At 35.2% G+C, this 16814-nt stretch overlaps 1 protein-coding gene across 8 annotated transcripts in view; it reads left to right on the top strand.

Annotated features, from left to right (window-relative positions):
• The window catches only part of ROBO1 (roundabout guidance receptor 1), a 1159940-nt gene that overhangs the window by 1016490 nt on the left and 126636 nt on the right, over window positions 1-16814 (top strand). For all 8 annotated transcript variants that reach the window (XM_036017943.1, XM_036017942.1, XM_036017946.1 and 5 more), the window contains one exon: window positions 2023-2180. In XM_036017943.1, coding sequence (XP_035873836.1) covers window positions 2023-2180 — 158 coding nt within the window. The remainder of the gene's footprint in view (window positions 1-2022; window positions 2181-16814) is intronic.

Below are 16814 nucleotides of genomic sequence, written 5' to 3'. Positions count from 1 at the left end.
TGTTAATAAGATATAGTGTTACCATTGGTTTTAAGCTCACCAAATAGAAAAATTATTCAAATTATTTTTATTAGAACACTATTATACTTTTGTATTTTTCAAGGGTGTTAAAAGTTTTCAGAGGTGTTTTCTTAGATTAATAATGTGGTCCAGGAAGGCACATACTGTTTGTTAAACTCAATTCATTTGTTTTTTTTTATAAACCTTGCATTTTATTTGTGGTATGTTCATAGCACCTAGCAATTGTAATATAAATTTATAAACTGAAATTCTTTCTACTCTGTTCTTTTATATTGTGGTAACAACAGTTCAACAAGGTTTACTTTTGTGTTTCTATTTTATTAATAAATAATGTTTAGCATTGAAGTTAGAATTACCAGTGTGGTGAAATCATATTTTGTTGTCCTTTTCCTTTCCCTTTTCTTTCAGAGATGAGCATGTAAGTCTTCTTATTGAAGTAGTATTTTCCAAGTGTCCACATAGCCATAGTGTACCCATGTTTTCTCAATATATACATTAAAAAATGTTTTTGTGTGAGTGGATGTTAAGACTTACTCAAATGCATATGTATGCTTGGCTGGCATAGAGGAAGGAAAAGTAGAGAATTCCAAGAGAAAAATACACAACGTTGTAAGCCTCTAAGATTGTACAATGTTTGAAACCAAAATATAAGTGACTTTTGAAGTAATAGGTTCAGCGTTAGCTTTTCACATTATTGTACTTTTTCAATGAAAACATTTTGAAATGCCATTGGGTGGAACGATATCAATTTCAGTACAAAACTGTAGTATCAAATATTCAGTTCAATAGATTTGAAAAGATAACATTCATCACTTCAATCTATATACTTAATATACCAACAAACATTGTAATTACCATCTTAAATTAAATTACTAAAGTTGATCACATTTTATTGAACACTGGGATATAGTGGAGTGGGAGAAAGATAACTAACAAGTTTAGACTTTGTACTGAAGTATGTGTCTCCATACCTGCTTTGTAAATAGGGAGAGGTTGTGTTCAAGATTACCTGCCTAGTAAGCCAGAGTTATGATTTAAGACTAACTGGTGCCAAATAATTCATGATTTCTTGATGTCAACAAGATACAGAAGACAGTTTTATTGTATGAACTACATACTTGGTTCATTTTCCATATTTTATTCCAACAAACACTAAGTGAATGATACTGCTTGTTTTATAGTATGTTAATATTACATTAGTGTCCAGTTGAGATGACAGTAGTAAATTGTTTCCTCCTCAAAAATATTTGGTGAATAATATAAGTGTTGTTAATAATATCTCTTACCCTGAACAGGTTTAAGAATTAAATGATATGCTATTTACCCGCCCCCCGAAAAAAAACCCTCAAGAACAAAAAATAAAGAACATACAAAGTGACTTGTTGGTAGTGGGGCTGTTGTTGTTACTGGCGCCTTCTAACACTCTGCCTCACTCAGTGATAATGGAAAACCACAATGTTTTGAATGTACTCACTTTGCAAATATGTCTAAAGTTGTTATAATGAGCATATTTAAACTATATCGACATATTCTTATACATTTGAAATATTTCAGTAAAATGAATGTGTGGAGGTATATTTATTTTTGCTTTTAATATATGTACTTCATTTAATAATAGAAAGCATCATCCCAGTGTGTTATTTAAGTAAAAAGAGGATTCAGCTATATTCATTAGCACATGGATGAGGAAATGTAGGCAGTAAGCAGAGAAGAAATACAAGTTAAAGATAATCCAAATCATAACTTTGAGGGCATCAAGCAGCAAAATACACTAGCCCACTGGTCTGTGAAGAATATCAGATCATCCCTGCCATGTGTGTGCACAAGTTTAGATATCTTTATTCAGTTGCATATGTCTATAAGTAGGTGCAGATTCTCCAAAATTCATTGAGATAGCTATTAGTACTAGTTTATTACACCACTTTTTTTTTTTTACTGAATTTTAGTGATAAGGATTGTATATATACTACTGAGTGTAATGATTTAATCTTGTTCCTGCAGTATTACGGGATGACTTCAGACAAAATCCTTCCGATGTCATGGTGGCCGTGGGGGAGCCTGCGGTGATGGAATGTCAGCCTCCACGAGGCCATCCTGAGCCCACCATTTCATGGAAGAAAGATGGCTCTCCACTGGATGATAAAGATGAAAGAATAACTGTGAGTATTGGACTTAGCAGTGAGGAACACATCGAGATCTAACCATGTATTTCTTCACCAAAGGAAAAATATGAAGCTTTTTCTTTTAATTTATTGATCTTAGAGAAAGACAAGAAGGAGGGGAGACAGAGGGAAGGAGACACTTATTTATTTGTTGTTCCACTTATTTATGCATTCATTGGTTGCTTCCCATATGTGTCATGACTAGAGATCGAACCTGCAGCCTTGTCATATTGGGACGATGCTCCAACCAACTGAGATGCCTGACAAGAGTGTTTCTTTTAATAAAGTGTTGCATTTATTATCTCCTGTTTTTAATTTTTCTTTTAAAATAAATATATTTTAACTTTCCTTGTATGGACATGAAAATAAGTGAGGAAAATATACATTACTCAGTTTGAAGACTAGTAAAAGAAAACTTTAATTTGTGTTAATGTCTAAAAGTTAACAGTTTTATATATGACTTAATGACTGTCATAACTCAGGGCATGTCACACTTCCATATGTTACAGTAAAAATTGTAAAAAAAAAATCAGTCACTTAGTATATTTCCATAGGGCCTCTTAAAAGTGACTTCAGGATTTTTTCTATGTCTGCTTTTTTAATTGCTTTCTGTTTTGTAGAGTTTAATATTGTTTCTGAAAAATAAAATCTTATCTGATGATGGTTATTGATGGATTTACTCATTCTACAATAAAGTTGTGTGACTAGATTATTAGATTTCAAAATTCCATTGTGATACAAGCAGAGTAGTAAGTAGTGATGCATTTACTTCTTGATGTCAATGATTTCTCTGTGACTCTTTGCTTTATCTTTGCACTTTTGTATTGTGAAAATTATTTACTAAACAACCTAAATAACCAAGCTCTCATTGATTCTGTCATTGTACAAATGTTTCCCTTTGCCATTGTCTGTGTTCTGCACACACGTTCTGTCCATTGTGAATTCATTGACCAAATTACGCAGGAGAATGTGTGTGCTAAACTTGTAGAAAAACAAGGTTATAACAGGACAACATATTCCTATTTATGCTTGCAGTATTTATGAACAACCAGTTAACAAATTAGCATGAGAATTAAAGTGACAAAAAATAGAGGAGGTCGTGGTAGACAAGGTTTTAGGGAGCTTGAAAAAAAATCAGGCATTTATCCTGAACTGAGCTGAATTAAAATTAGTATCTCAAAGGATTTTTATAATTCAAGGACTTGGGGTAAGAATAATGTAGCTGCACTTTTAAGCATTCTTTTATAGTTCTACAGAGTGAACTATACAGTCAGAAACATCAGTTTTGGGAAATGGAGACAAGAGCGCAGGGGAATGGAGAGGATAGGAACAAATGCTTCTCTTATTAGTGTTAACAGATTCCTTTCAGACTTATACAAAATTTAGATAATTTTTTTTCTTAAAAACATTTTAAGTCATTTAATTATCATTATCTTTAACTCCCATTTCCCTGACCTAATGATTCACACACACTAAAACCATTATTATCCTTCTCCCCCATGTCTTTACTGATGACCTATTTGTGTTTAATACAAATTAATGACAGAAATTTTCAGCATTGGAGATGCAGCATTAAATAGCTACTAGCAAGTGCCCTTGTGGAGTTTATATTCTGTGACTGAAGGTGCAAGTAGAACCAAAATAGATAGTATAATATGTAGTACATTAGACTGTAGTAAGTGCTATAAACAATAAAGTAATATGGGGTACACAGGTGACTTAGGTTTAGGGAAGAATCTCAGATTTAAATAGGATGACCAGAGGATACTTCACATAAAGGCTGGAGAAAAATTGCCCTGGCTGGTGTGGCTCAGTGGACTGAGCACCGGCCTGTGAACCAAAGGGTCGCTGGTTTGGTTCCCAGTCAGGGCACTTGTCTGGGTTGTAGGCCAGATCCCCATTGCAGGGCATATGAGAAGCAATCACACATTGATGTTTCTCTCCCACTCTTTCTACCACCCTTCCCCCTCTGTCTAAAAATAAATAAATAAAATCTTAAAAAAAAAAAAGACTGAAGAAAAATTGAGGGAGGGAACTTCCAGGTATTTGGAAAAGTAGTCGAAGTGGAAAAACAGTAAATTTAAAGACCCTACAGTAGGGCATAACTACAGATTCAAAAAGGAGCAAAGTTGTTGGTGTGGGTTGAATAGAGTAAGTAAAGTTGAGATTTGGAAGAGATGGCATCAGGAGTAACAACTAGCCAGAGTGGACTGTGTAGACCCTATGGGCCTTGTAAGTACTTTGGCTTATCTCCTGAGGGAGTTGTAAAGAAAGCACCAGAGGTTTCTCCACACAGTCCTCTGCTGTTTTGCAAAGGCACTGAAGGATTAGTAGCAGAAGCAGTGAAGCAAGATGGGAGTTTTTTCAGCTGTCTGGGCAAGAAGCAAATGGTGTTTGGGACCAGTCTGCTAGGAGGAGAGGTAGTGAAGAGTAGATTTTGGATCTGCTGTGAGGCAATAGCTCTCAGAATTTGCTAATGTATTGGACATGGCTTGTTAGAAAGAGAAGAATGAAGGATTACTGTAATGCATTTGTCCCAGCAGCAGAAAAAATAGCGATGCCATTAACTGAGATGGCATTATGTAGAAAAAGAAGATTTGGAGTGGAAGGTATCAAAGCTCAGCTTTAGACATTATGATTTTGAAATCTCATTAGATACAATGATTGAAATTTAAAAAAAAAGAAATCTCATTAGATGTCTATGAATGTCAAATAGGCACTGGAAACATGAGTCAGAAATTCAGAGCTGAGGTTGAGGCTGGAGAAAAAATTGAGTTGTGGTAGACCTAACAAGTACTTATTACTGTGCAACCCGCCCCTCCTTCTGGGCAGATGAAAGTCTCTGCTTCCCAGCTTCCTTGCTGTAGGGCAGCCCAATTTGGCTAGTTCAGCTTCATGGGCTATGAGTGGAAATTATAGATAGTAAACACTACTGAGTGAGCCTTCAGCACGTTCTTTTCCATGTGGCCTCCAAGAAGTGCATGTGTTCCAGGTAGTGAAGTTCTAACAGGGAGGCCACCCAGAGAGCCTGGGCCCCGGAGTCATGTGCAGCAGAACTTTCCACCCCACATCTGGCTTCCCATGATGCGCACGTAGAGTGAATGAGAAGCAAATCTTCGTTGTATTAAGTCACAGAGAATTCCTTACCACAGACTAACGTAGCCTATTTTGACAAATGTGGGAGTCATCAGCATGTACATATTATTTAAAAGCAGGAGAATGAAACTCACCAAGAGCTTTTGGTTTGTGTGTGTATTTTGTTTCATATCTGCACATTTTTGTGACATTAACAGTTTAAAACCACTCTTGTGAATTTCATTTTTAAAAAAATCTTTGAACATCTTGTTGTATCCTGTATTGACTTTGAAAAAAGTTATGGTTTATGCAATTATGTTTAATTTATTGCAGGGCCTTCATTTACTTTTGGCTGTCTAGAGGGTGCTATCCTGTTAATAACCAGTACCAGTCCCCCCACATACTAACCGTTTACGGTCAATATCATAAGGACCACCCCCAAACAGGCATAAAACACTTTAATGTTGTAATAACCTATGACTATGAAATGATGCCAAAATGTTAATGTATAAATATTTCAAAATCATTTAAATGCTGCCAAAATGATGATTCATGATAGTGTTCCATATGCTAGGAAGTTGTAATATCCGAAACTTTTGCTGTTTCTAAGACCATCTGTGTGTTTTGTGTGAGTTGTGACTGCTAAACTAATAAAACACCAGAGGTAAAAGGCACATTTATACATGAAGGGAAATGAATAGATTAAAAATGAGCAGTTTGGGTTTAAAATTATAGTTCTTATCTGGGTCGTAATTGTTTTATTTTCTTCATTGAGGCAAAACTAAAATTAGGTAAGTTAAAAAACTTAAAACAGAAACAGAATGCCTGATGTTATGTCCATTTTCTTTCAAAAAATGAATGGACTGTAAATTCTTATCAGCTGTTGTTTATTCGATATTTTAGGTGAGTCTTCTCTCCTAAGCTTTGTTTTCAAATGATAGCTTTCATTTCTGCTGTTCATGTACTTTGCCAAATGTGTTGAGTACAGATGAACAGGAGATTAAAGCCTATAATATCTCTCTGAAAGCTGCATGGGTATTGCTACAGTTTTGGTTGTAGGAATGTCTAGAGTTCTTTAATGTGGTGATTCTCTTTGTTGAAAATTTAAAGTACAACTCGCCCACCTGTGAGAACAAAGACACACCCTCCAAATAGAAAGGAAATATGTAATTGAATTGTAGCTGCACCTGTATTTTTTGATGTTAAATCATTTCTTTTTACATTGACCTGGATTCTGAGCCAAATTTTAGATCTATGATGATTATAAACCAGGAATATATAAATAGCATTTTCTTGGTTTTCTACCTGAAGAAGAATCTTTTAGAACTCCACTGGCACTTATTGCTTAGAATAATTGAAAGGAGGCCTCAGATGATGATTGTCTCTGGTATTCTTCATTTTTTCTAAACATAAGTATTTATATTTAGAATTAGAAATAGAAGTAGTTTAACTGGCAGGCTGGATTAAATAGATTTACTTCAGACATCTGAGACTTAGCCATAACCATTTTTATTAATAAATGAAATCTCAGAGAGATGAATTTGAGTATCAATGACTACTTTTTGATAGAGAACAACATTCAGATGTACCTTATAAAAAGGGATGCATTTATTTCATTACAATACATTTTGGAAGCATTGTATTGACTTTCAAGATTATTTTGTAAGATTGTCCAATTGAGACTATCAAGATTGAGAAGTAAATATTGAAAAAATAATTCCATGTTCAAAAATTAAGCTAACAGTGCTCTTGAATTGAAGAGAAAGGCAAATACAGTTGAAAGTAAACATCACAAATAATTTTCTAGATTATAAAAGGCTTGAATTACGGCTCCAGCCAGTGTGGCTCAGTTGGTTGGAGCATCTTCCTGTAACTGAAAGGTCGTGGGTTTGATTCCCTATCAGGGCATGTATCTAGGTATCAGGTTCAGTTCCTTGTCAAGGGGCTTACGGGAGGCAACCAGTCAGTGTTTTCTCTCACACTGACGTTTCCCTCCCTTCCTCTCTCCCTTCCTTTCTTTATAAAAGCAGTGAAAAAATGTCCTCCAGTGAGGATGAATAAAAAGGCTTTAATTATGTAAAAGATAATCAATTACATGAGTATGTTGATTAAAACCTGACAAGTAGACCCCCCCAAAAAATACAAGGAAAGTTTTAGTATGTTTTTTGGATTTCTGATTGGAGTGAAAAGTCATTGGTAATGCGAGAAGAGAAAGTCGCTGATGCCAAAACATTGTGAAAAGGTATTAAATTTATTTTCACATTTGCCACTTATTTTGTGTTTGTTGACTTGGGTGATTTTAATAGTATCTTAGTGAAAACTTAAGTGTGTTATAAATCAGCACCGTTTTTGGGATCACGCACAATTGCACAAAGTCCAAGGCATCAGTTTCCCCTATCTTTCTACTGGGTCTCTGAGATGAACACCTTACAGGAATTGCAGGCATAGAGATGGAAGGAAGTATAGGCAATTTCTCATAGAGAAAAGCATGTAAATATAGCTTATTTAATTACTTATTACATGCACAAGAACACATATTAATACATAGTACATAATACATATTAATAAACTAAAATATTAAGGTATCCAATTGTACATAGGTGGGAACAAATGAAACAACAGTGACCACCACAGTGACCAAATAGTTTTCCTCAACATATGATAAATTGGGATAGCAAATTGTACCATAATTTTAATAAAACAGAGTGATAGTTGTATGTATTTATATATGGGGTCTGATAATTTTTTACTAAGAATTAAACCTTTTGATTTGAACTAGTAATGAATATTTATAAAAGCAACAATGAATTCTTAATTCCTGGAACATAGTAAATATGCAATAAATGTTTATGTAATGTTGCAAGCTCTTCCACTTAACTCTGTCATGAAAAAAGTTGAAGAATAACTTCTATATTTTTAAAAATTTTATTGAATTCATTGGGCTGACTTTGGCTAATAGGGTCATATAGGTTTCAAGTGTGTATTTCTATGATACCTAATCTTTATATTGCATTGTGTGCCCACCACCCAACGTCAAGTCATCTCCATCACTGTATATTTGGACTCCATCGCCCTTTACTAGCCCCAACCCCATTCCCTCTGGTAACCACCATAGTATTATCTGTGTCTAAGTTTTAGTTTTTTATCCTTTTATTTTTAATCTGAAATTTTTCAAACAAGGTGTCAAGTTTTAGAAGTGGTTATTGTAGGGACACCAACAATTTACTAATCTACGCTATAGTAATAACAGTGGCTATTGTGTTTTAAGTCCCTGCCGTGCACTGGATGCTTTATATTATCTCAGTTCCCTTGAACACTCAGTAAGCCATTTTTTTCCCACTATGGCACACTGAGATCAGTCAGTTCAGTCTCCTGGAGAAGATGATGAAGGAGGAGGAGGAGGAGATGGTGATGATAATGAACGCGTAATGTAGTGCACACTAGGTGTCAAACCCTATTCTGCCAACAATGCTGTCTGATAAATACTAAGATTTTACTAATGTAGTGATTAACTCCACATTGGCTAGAGGGACAATTATGGGAGCAACTGGATTTTTGTCACTGATAACATTTCCTACAAGGTCCTATAGATTTTCCTCATATATAGGGACTGTGATCTGCTATCAATGCCAAAGACAGTAACTCTTAGCTTCCTCTACGAAGCATTGTCTTTAAATTTACAGGGTTCTGGACAGTTTAGTTCACACAGTGGAGGTTATGGTGGTCTTGAAACTAAGCTTTGTATGTTCGAGAAGTAGTCCTATTATGTCCAGTACTGAAAACTGTAACAGAATAGATTTATAAAATTTGAAGTTTAGTAGTTTCACAAAAGACTGCATAGAAATGGTCAGGTTCAACCAAAGGTTGCAGTTGAGATAAATTAAAATTTATTTTGGACCTTAGAAGTCTTACGTTAAAAGATATTAAAAGATTATCTAAAGAGGATGATAACTGTTCACCATTTGGCATTTAGGGAAAGAGGATTTATATTAAACAGAATGTTGTGAATCAGTGAATTAATCAACTGAATGTACTTTATAGTTAACTGTCCAAATTGTGGATTACCCAGGTTCTAATACCATTAGCTGTACACATTTCAGAAGTTATTGCTAAAAAAATAAGCAATTATGAGAAATTATATAATGATGGATAACTGAGTATCCAGTTATTGAAAAGTATTGGTGTTATAGCTTAGCAATTTTGTGTACATACAATAAAATATAGTAAAAACTAACACAGTGACAATACAATCTAAATAGTGAGATCTTCCAAGACTTAATTCTAAAATTCTGGAGTTACTTTCTTCATAAGAAACTTCTTCTGTCATTTATCCTGAATAAAGTTTATTTTAGTATTTAAAAGAAGAGCTTAAAAGACATTTATCTTCATGTTTGAAATTCTTTACTTTTAAGCTAAAATTTAGAGATGAATAACACATACTTTTTCCCTTCTCCATGTATATGGCTTTGTGACATAAACATTTTTGAGTGACTTGTGTTATTTCTTAAGATAAATTGTGCCTTGATTTTTTAAAATTATTTTTCCTACCCATTTCAATGGAACATGCTACAAATATTCCATATGCCTTACAGATTTTGTTTTTGGTTAGTTAACTGAAAAATAAATTGGACGATGGGGAAATAATTTTATTTATTTCCATCAAAGCCATCATGCAGTCAGAAACCATGTAATTGCCAATGCATTTACTTATCACATAATTATATTAAGAGTTATGTTCTTTGAAAAATGTGGAAAATATTCACAGCATTAATGTGTTTTAACGTTACATGCAACCATATCCAGTAGCCTTTTCTTTAGATTTTACTTAGATGGGATGACCAACCATCCCGGTTTTCTGGAAACTGTCCTATTAGCACTGAAACTCCCTAGTCCTAGGAAGAACCCTTGGTTCTGGGACAAGTGGGACAGTTGTTTACCGTGAGCCTGGATGGTGGCTTAAAGGAATTGATTTATATGTGAGTGAGATTTATATGTGAGTGAGAAATCACATACACACATGGCAAGTAAAAAGTAGTTAAAATAAATAAGAGTTTTAAGTATGTAAGTTCTTTCATAAGCAAGTTAAGTATATAAGTTCTTTCATAAGCAAGTTAAGGACTGGAAAATCATTAGTAAAGAAATGATAAAAATTTAGTTATACATTAAAAAAGCTATTTAACACTTCCTATTCCCATGCTAAAGAGGTACAATTGTTAAAAATGCAACATGTCATCAATTCTTTTTCTAGGACTCTTGTGCTTCCTATGTGTCTTTATAGGTTTCTTTGATTTCCCTTGTTGGTGTGATATTTGGGTAAAAACTAGCTGACTCACACCCCATCCAAATCCCTGGGGTCCTCCAGATCCTTTGCAAATTTGGCATTCAGCCTTCTCCTTGCCAATTGCTTCCTTTCCCCCAAATTCCCACATGTCTCCTTCCTAAGCCATCTGCTCCTCCTCTCTTCCTTTGATTAGTGGGTTTCCTCTCATTTTCCAGTTTCTTTCATTGTTCACTGTCTGTTGCTTCCTTTTCCTCTCTTCTCCCCTAGAGGAAATCAACATACTTAATGCAGCTGAGGTGAGCCCTTTCTCCCTGAGAAGTAAAATTTATGTTCCTGCAAAATAAATGTAGTTCTGTTGTGTGAAGGTCAAAGGAAACTGGTATAGTGAAGTGAAATTTTTTTTCTGTCCATCTTACATGAAGAGGCATACACATTATATATTTTATCTTTAAAAAGTAACAATGTTAGTCATGATTTAATTTGAAGTTAAATCAATATAAATCTCTAATATGAATCATGGAACTAAAGAATTGAGTTAAAAAGTCAAATTTATGGTCTATCTACTCTTTTATTTTCAAATTTAATAATCAAAACACAGTGGATTAATAAATAAAATATAGAAATGATTTATTTTACTTTTTAAGACTTTTTAAAAAGATTTTATTTATTTATTTTTAGAGAGGGAAGGGAGGGAGAAAGAGAGAGAGAGAAACATCAATGTGCGGTTGCTGGGGGCTGTGGCCTGCAACCCAGGCATGTGCCCTGGCTGGGAACCGAACCTGTGATGCTTTGGTTCACAGCCCGTGCTCAATCCACTGAGCTATGCCAGCCAGGAGATATGATTTATAATACCACATTATAACTTCAGGTTTCAATATCTGCGTGATCTTATCAACATTTTCCTCTAAATTGCTCTGAAACAAATATTCCAAAAATTTATGTACAATCACAAACGACTCAAAATACCTTCAGCAATCTTGAGAAAGAGGAAGGAAGTTGGAAGTATCACAATACCTGATATAAAACTAACTATAAGGCCGTAGAAATCCAAACAGCATAGTTTTGACACAAGAATAGGCATATGCATCAATAGAACAGATAGCACAGAAATAAACCTATACCTTTATGGTCAATTAATATTTGAAAAGAAGGAGCAGAGACTAGTCAAGGAACATGTATGAATGACCCATGAACATGGATGACAGGGTGGGCTGGGTGGAGGAGAGCAAAGGGGGAAAAACTGGGATTACTTTAATAGAACAATAATAAAATAATTAATTAAAAAAAGGCAAATAAAATTTAAGAAAAAATATTTGAAATAGTAGGCCAGAATATACAATGAGGTAAAGACAGTTTATTCAATAAATGGCATTGGGAAAATTGAACACATATGTGCATAAAAATGAAACTAGACCACTAACTTACACCATACACAAAAATAAACTCATAATGGATTAAAGACTTAAATGTAAGTTATGAAACCATACAAACTTAGCAGAAAACATAGGCAATAAAATTTTAGACATTTCTTGTAGCAATTTTCACTGATACATCTTCTTGGTCAAAGGAAACAAAGGAAAAATAAGCACATGGGACCACATCAAACCAAAAAGTCTTTGTGCAGTGAAGGAAACCATCAACAAAATGAAAAGACAGCTCACTGGATGGGAGAAAACATTTGCTGATGATGCATCTGATAAGGGGTTAGTTTTTAAAATACATAAAGAACTTACACTACTCAACACCAAGAAGAAAAGCAAATTTAAATATGGGCAAAGGACTTGAATAAACATTTCTCCAAAGAGGACATACAGATGGCCAATGGTCATATGAAAAAAATGCTAATGTCACTAATGATCAGAGAGAAGCAAATAAAAACCACCATAAAATATCCTTTCATCATGAAATCAACAAACAGCAAGTGCTGGCAAGGGTGTGGAGAAAAGGAGCTCTTGTGCACTGTCGGTGGGATTACAAAATTGGTGCAGCCACTGTGGAAAGTGGTATGGTGTTACCTCAAAAAATTAAAAATGAAACTACATTATAACCGAGTGGTTTTGCTTCTAAGAATATACCCAAAGGAACTGAAACACTGGTTTGACAGACGACATGCTCCCCTATGTTCATTGCAATATTATTTACTTTAACCAAGATCTGGAATCAGCCCAAGTGCTCATCAGTAGATGAGTGGATAAAAAAAAAAAAGCTGTGGTACATTCACACAATGTAATGTTACTCAGCCATAAAAAAAGAAGGAAATTTTACCTTTTGCTACATCATGGATTGGACCTGAAGATTGTTATCCTAAGTGAAATAAGCCAGTCAGAGAAAGACAAATACCGTAAGATCTCAAATGTGGAATCTAATGAACCAAATAAACTAATCAATAAAATAGAAACAGAGGCATGGACACATGGAACCGACTGACAGCTGTCAGAGGGGATGGAGTTTGGGGTCTGGGTGAAAGAAGGTGAAGGGATTGAGCGTAAACACACATATATACACACATGTATATAACATATCACATACACATTTATAAAATAGATACTGACAACAGTGTGGTGTTAGCCAAGGGCAAAGGGGTGTGGAGGGTAGATGGAAGTGGGCAAAGGAGGGAGATGAGGATGGACAGAGACTGCTTGCAGCAACGGGCACACAGTGTGGTGTATGGATGATGTTTTGTTGGATTGTACACTTGAAGCCAGTGTGATTTTGTGAACTAATGTCATCTCAATACATTCAATAAAAAAGGACAAGATTATTCTCTCCAAAAAAGCAAACCAAACAAACAAACAAACAAACAAAAAACCCTGGAAAATGTACTCCAGCCAATCCGATAACCTCGTTTTTTTCAAATAGCCTCTGATTTGTGATTATGATAAATGACATGTGAATGTAAAAAATACATTGTTTCCATTTGTGAAACATATCAGCTAATCATACCTGTATTAGTTCATGGTTTCATTGTGGGAATTCAGTGAGAAATACGTATTAACTGTCATTATAAATAGTGACAACTCTAGACTCATTAGTACTGGGTGTTCTGGTTATTTTTGTTTGTATACCTGCCTGAACTCAGGATTCTGTCATCAAAACCTTAATGGGAAAGAAAAATCAACAACTTTTTGTGTTATAATAATTTCAACTTTTCTAAATAAGTAAAAAAACATATAAATGTCTATGAAAAGAAAATTCATTATTTATGTATCTTGTAACATTCTATCTATAGCTGATAAACAACTGTGAGAAAATCTCCTGTTTTCCAGAATCACCATGAGTATTTAGTGTTGGTGAATATTATGGGTAAATAAAGTATATCTAATACTAATATTAGGAAACTAATTCAAGTCCTGTGTATACCTTATTGTGAAATGCAATAATCAACTGGAAATTCTTCAAGAGAACTAAACCTCACTGCCCTAAGGCATCCACTATGTATAATAAATTGACTTTTCTGCTGTGCATTCAGAACAGTTCTAATTATATACAATTCTTAGAGTCATTGAGAAATGCTGCGATTCAGATGAGGAACACTGGTTGAGAGAGGTTGGTTTATCTTGCTAAGAAACATCCTGAACCTTTCCAAACTCTTGTAATTTTAGTTAAATAATTACACGTGCACTAATCATGCGTGGATACTGAAACTGGAATAAAGAAAGCCAAGCATTTCACACTTCCTCATGAAGTCCAAGTGCTCTTTTCAAACGATTGTAGTAAACTAAAGCATTCTGAGTTCTAGCACAGACATTAGTTTAGATGACAATATAATCATAAATATAATTCCAATATTTGGTTGTTCCTCCAGCTTTTCAGTTGTGGAGTCACATGGGCGTTTAAAAGCTTGACTGTCAAAAGCTTGAAGTACCAAATTACTAGATTCTTTGCATATGCTATTCCCTCTGCCCGGAATATTCTTGTCCCTAAACCCCTTTTGTCTGATGCACTCATTTTCCAACTGAAAGGCACCTTTTTCAGAGGACCTTTCTGCAAAGTCCCACTATATACACCCACAATAGATATATCTTTCTGTTAAATGTTCCTTTTCCTTTTGCTACATATTTTTCTTTTAATCCACTGCAATTTGTTGTTTATATATTACTCCTCTAATATACATAAAACACATAAGGGCCTGCTGTATTCCCTGCGTCTCTTATAGTAGGAGCTCAATACATATTTCTTTAACAATGTTAAATGAATGAAATATGAATCAAAATAATGCCTTCTAGCAGCCCCGGCCAATGTGGCTCTGTGGTTTGGAGTATTGTCCCATTAATGGAAAGATTGCAGGTTCAGTCCCCGGTTGAGGCACAAACGGAAGCAACCAATTAATGTGTTTCTCTCATCTCTCTCTCTCTCTCTCTCTCTCTCTCTCTCTCCCTCTCTGTCTCTCCACCTCTCTTTCTCCCCTCTCTCTCTAAAAGCAATGAAAAAATGTCCTGGGTGAAGATAATATTTTTAAGTAATGTCTTATAACATACCCAGAACTGTAAACTTGCTACTCTGAGTATACACAATTTTATTTCAATATACATTTGTATATTTACTTTCTCATTCACTTTTAAAATGGAAAGGAGGTATCATCCACACCATTATTTTTTCTAAAGCATCATTTTTCATTGGCTTAACAGATAAAATGGGAAGATGTGCCACACAAGTTAATTATATGAGTAAATATATTTCTCTGTTAGTTATAGGTACAGAATCTTAGACATAGAGCTAAGTTGAGAGATTTTTTATGCAAGCCACTTGATTTTTTTTTTACTGTTTTCAGTACTTTATTTAATTCTCACAAAAGCCCTATAAGATAGGTGCTATTGGGGGGGGGGTGTATTTTTATTTTTAAGTATACTTTATTGATTATACTGTTACAGTTGTCCCATTTCCCCCCCTTTATCCCCCTCCTCCCTGCACTCCCCATCCCACCAGCATTCCTCTGTCTCAGCTCATGTCCATGGGTTGTACATATAAGTTCTTTGCAAGTTCCTTCATTTTTTTAAACATTTTATTTTGGAGAAACTGAGCAAATGAAAGACCATAGAGTTGGGTTTTTTTTAAAGATTTTATTTATTTATTTTTTAGAGAGGGCAGTGAGGGAGAAAGAGGGAGAGAGAGAGAGAGAGACATCAATGTGCGGTTGCTGGGGGCTGTGGACTGCAACCCAGGCATGTGGGCTGACTGGGAATCGAACCTGTGACACTTTGGTTCACAGCCTGTGCTCAATCCACTGAGCTATGCCAGCCAGGGCAGTCCCTTCATTTTTAAGAAAAGTCAAGGAGTTGATTTGCCTTGAGTGACTTAATGGACCTGTATTGTGAGTCAGGCGTAAGAGTCAGACCATACAACACCAGTCTTTTTTCTGTTCTAATTCTTCCCATGACAAACTAGAACTGATCAACCCTTATAAAACAACACTTAAATTTGATTATGTTCTACACAGAGGGCCCAGAGACATATGAAAGGATGCTCAGCATCACTACCCATCAGAGAGATGCAAATTAAAACCACAATGAGATACTACTTTAACACCGGTCAGAACAACCATCATAAACAAATCAACAAACAAGTGCTGGCAAGGTTGTGGACAAGAGGGAATGCAGACTGGTGCAGCCACTGTGGAAAACAGTATGGAAATTCTTCAAAAAACTAAAAATGGAACTGCCTTTTTTTAGTACCCTAAGAATCATGAAACACTAATTCAAAATAACCTGTGCACCCCAATGTTCATAGCAGCACAATTTACAATAGCCAAGTGCTGGAAGCAACCTAAGTGCCCATCTGTAAGTGAGTAGATCAAAACACTGTGGTACATTAACACGATGGAATACTACACAGCAGAAAGAAATAAGGAGCTCCTACTCTTTGCGACAGCATGGATAAAACTGGAGAGCATTATGCTAAGTGAAGTAAGCCAGGCAATGAAAGATAAATGCCGTATGATCTCACCTATAAGGGGAACCTAATCAACAAAGCAAGCAAGCAAGCAAGCAAAATAAACCAGAGACATTGAAATAAAGAGCAAACTGACAGTAACCAGAGGGGAGGGGAGAGGGACATAATGGGGAAAGAAGGGAAAGGGTTGTCAAGGAACATGTATAAAGGAGCCATGGACAAAGCCATGGTAGAGAGGGGTAGGATTGAAGGTGGGAGGTGGGGGTGAGTGCAGTGGGGGAAAGTGGGGGTGGGGAAATGGAGACAACTGTATTCAAACAACAATAAAAATGTTAAAAAAAGATATGTCTTAACAAAATATCCACTGGTAAAGTGTTTCACTGGAT

The sequence above is a fragment of the Phyllostomus discolor genome, chromosome 2 (genome assembly GCF_004126475.2).
Source record: "Phyllostomus discolor isolate MPI-MPIP mPhyDis1 chromosome 2, mPhyDis1.pri.v3, whole genome shotgun sequence".
NCBI lineage: Eukaryota > Metazoa > Chordata > Mammalia > Chiroptera > Phyllostomidae > Phyllostomus > Phyllostomus discolor.
The sequence above is the reverse complement of the archived record's forward strand: the minus strand, read 5'-3'. Positions and strand labels throughout refer to the sequence as shown.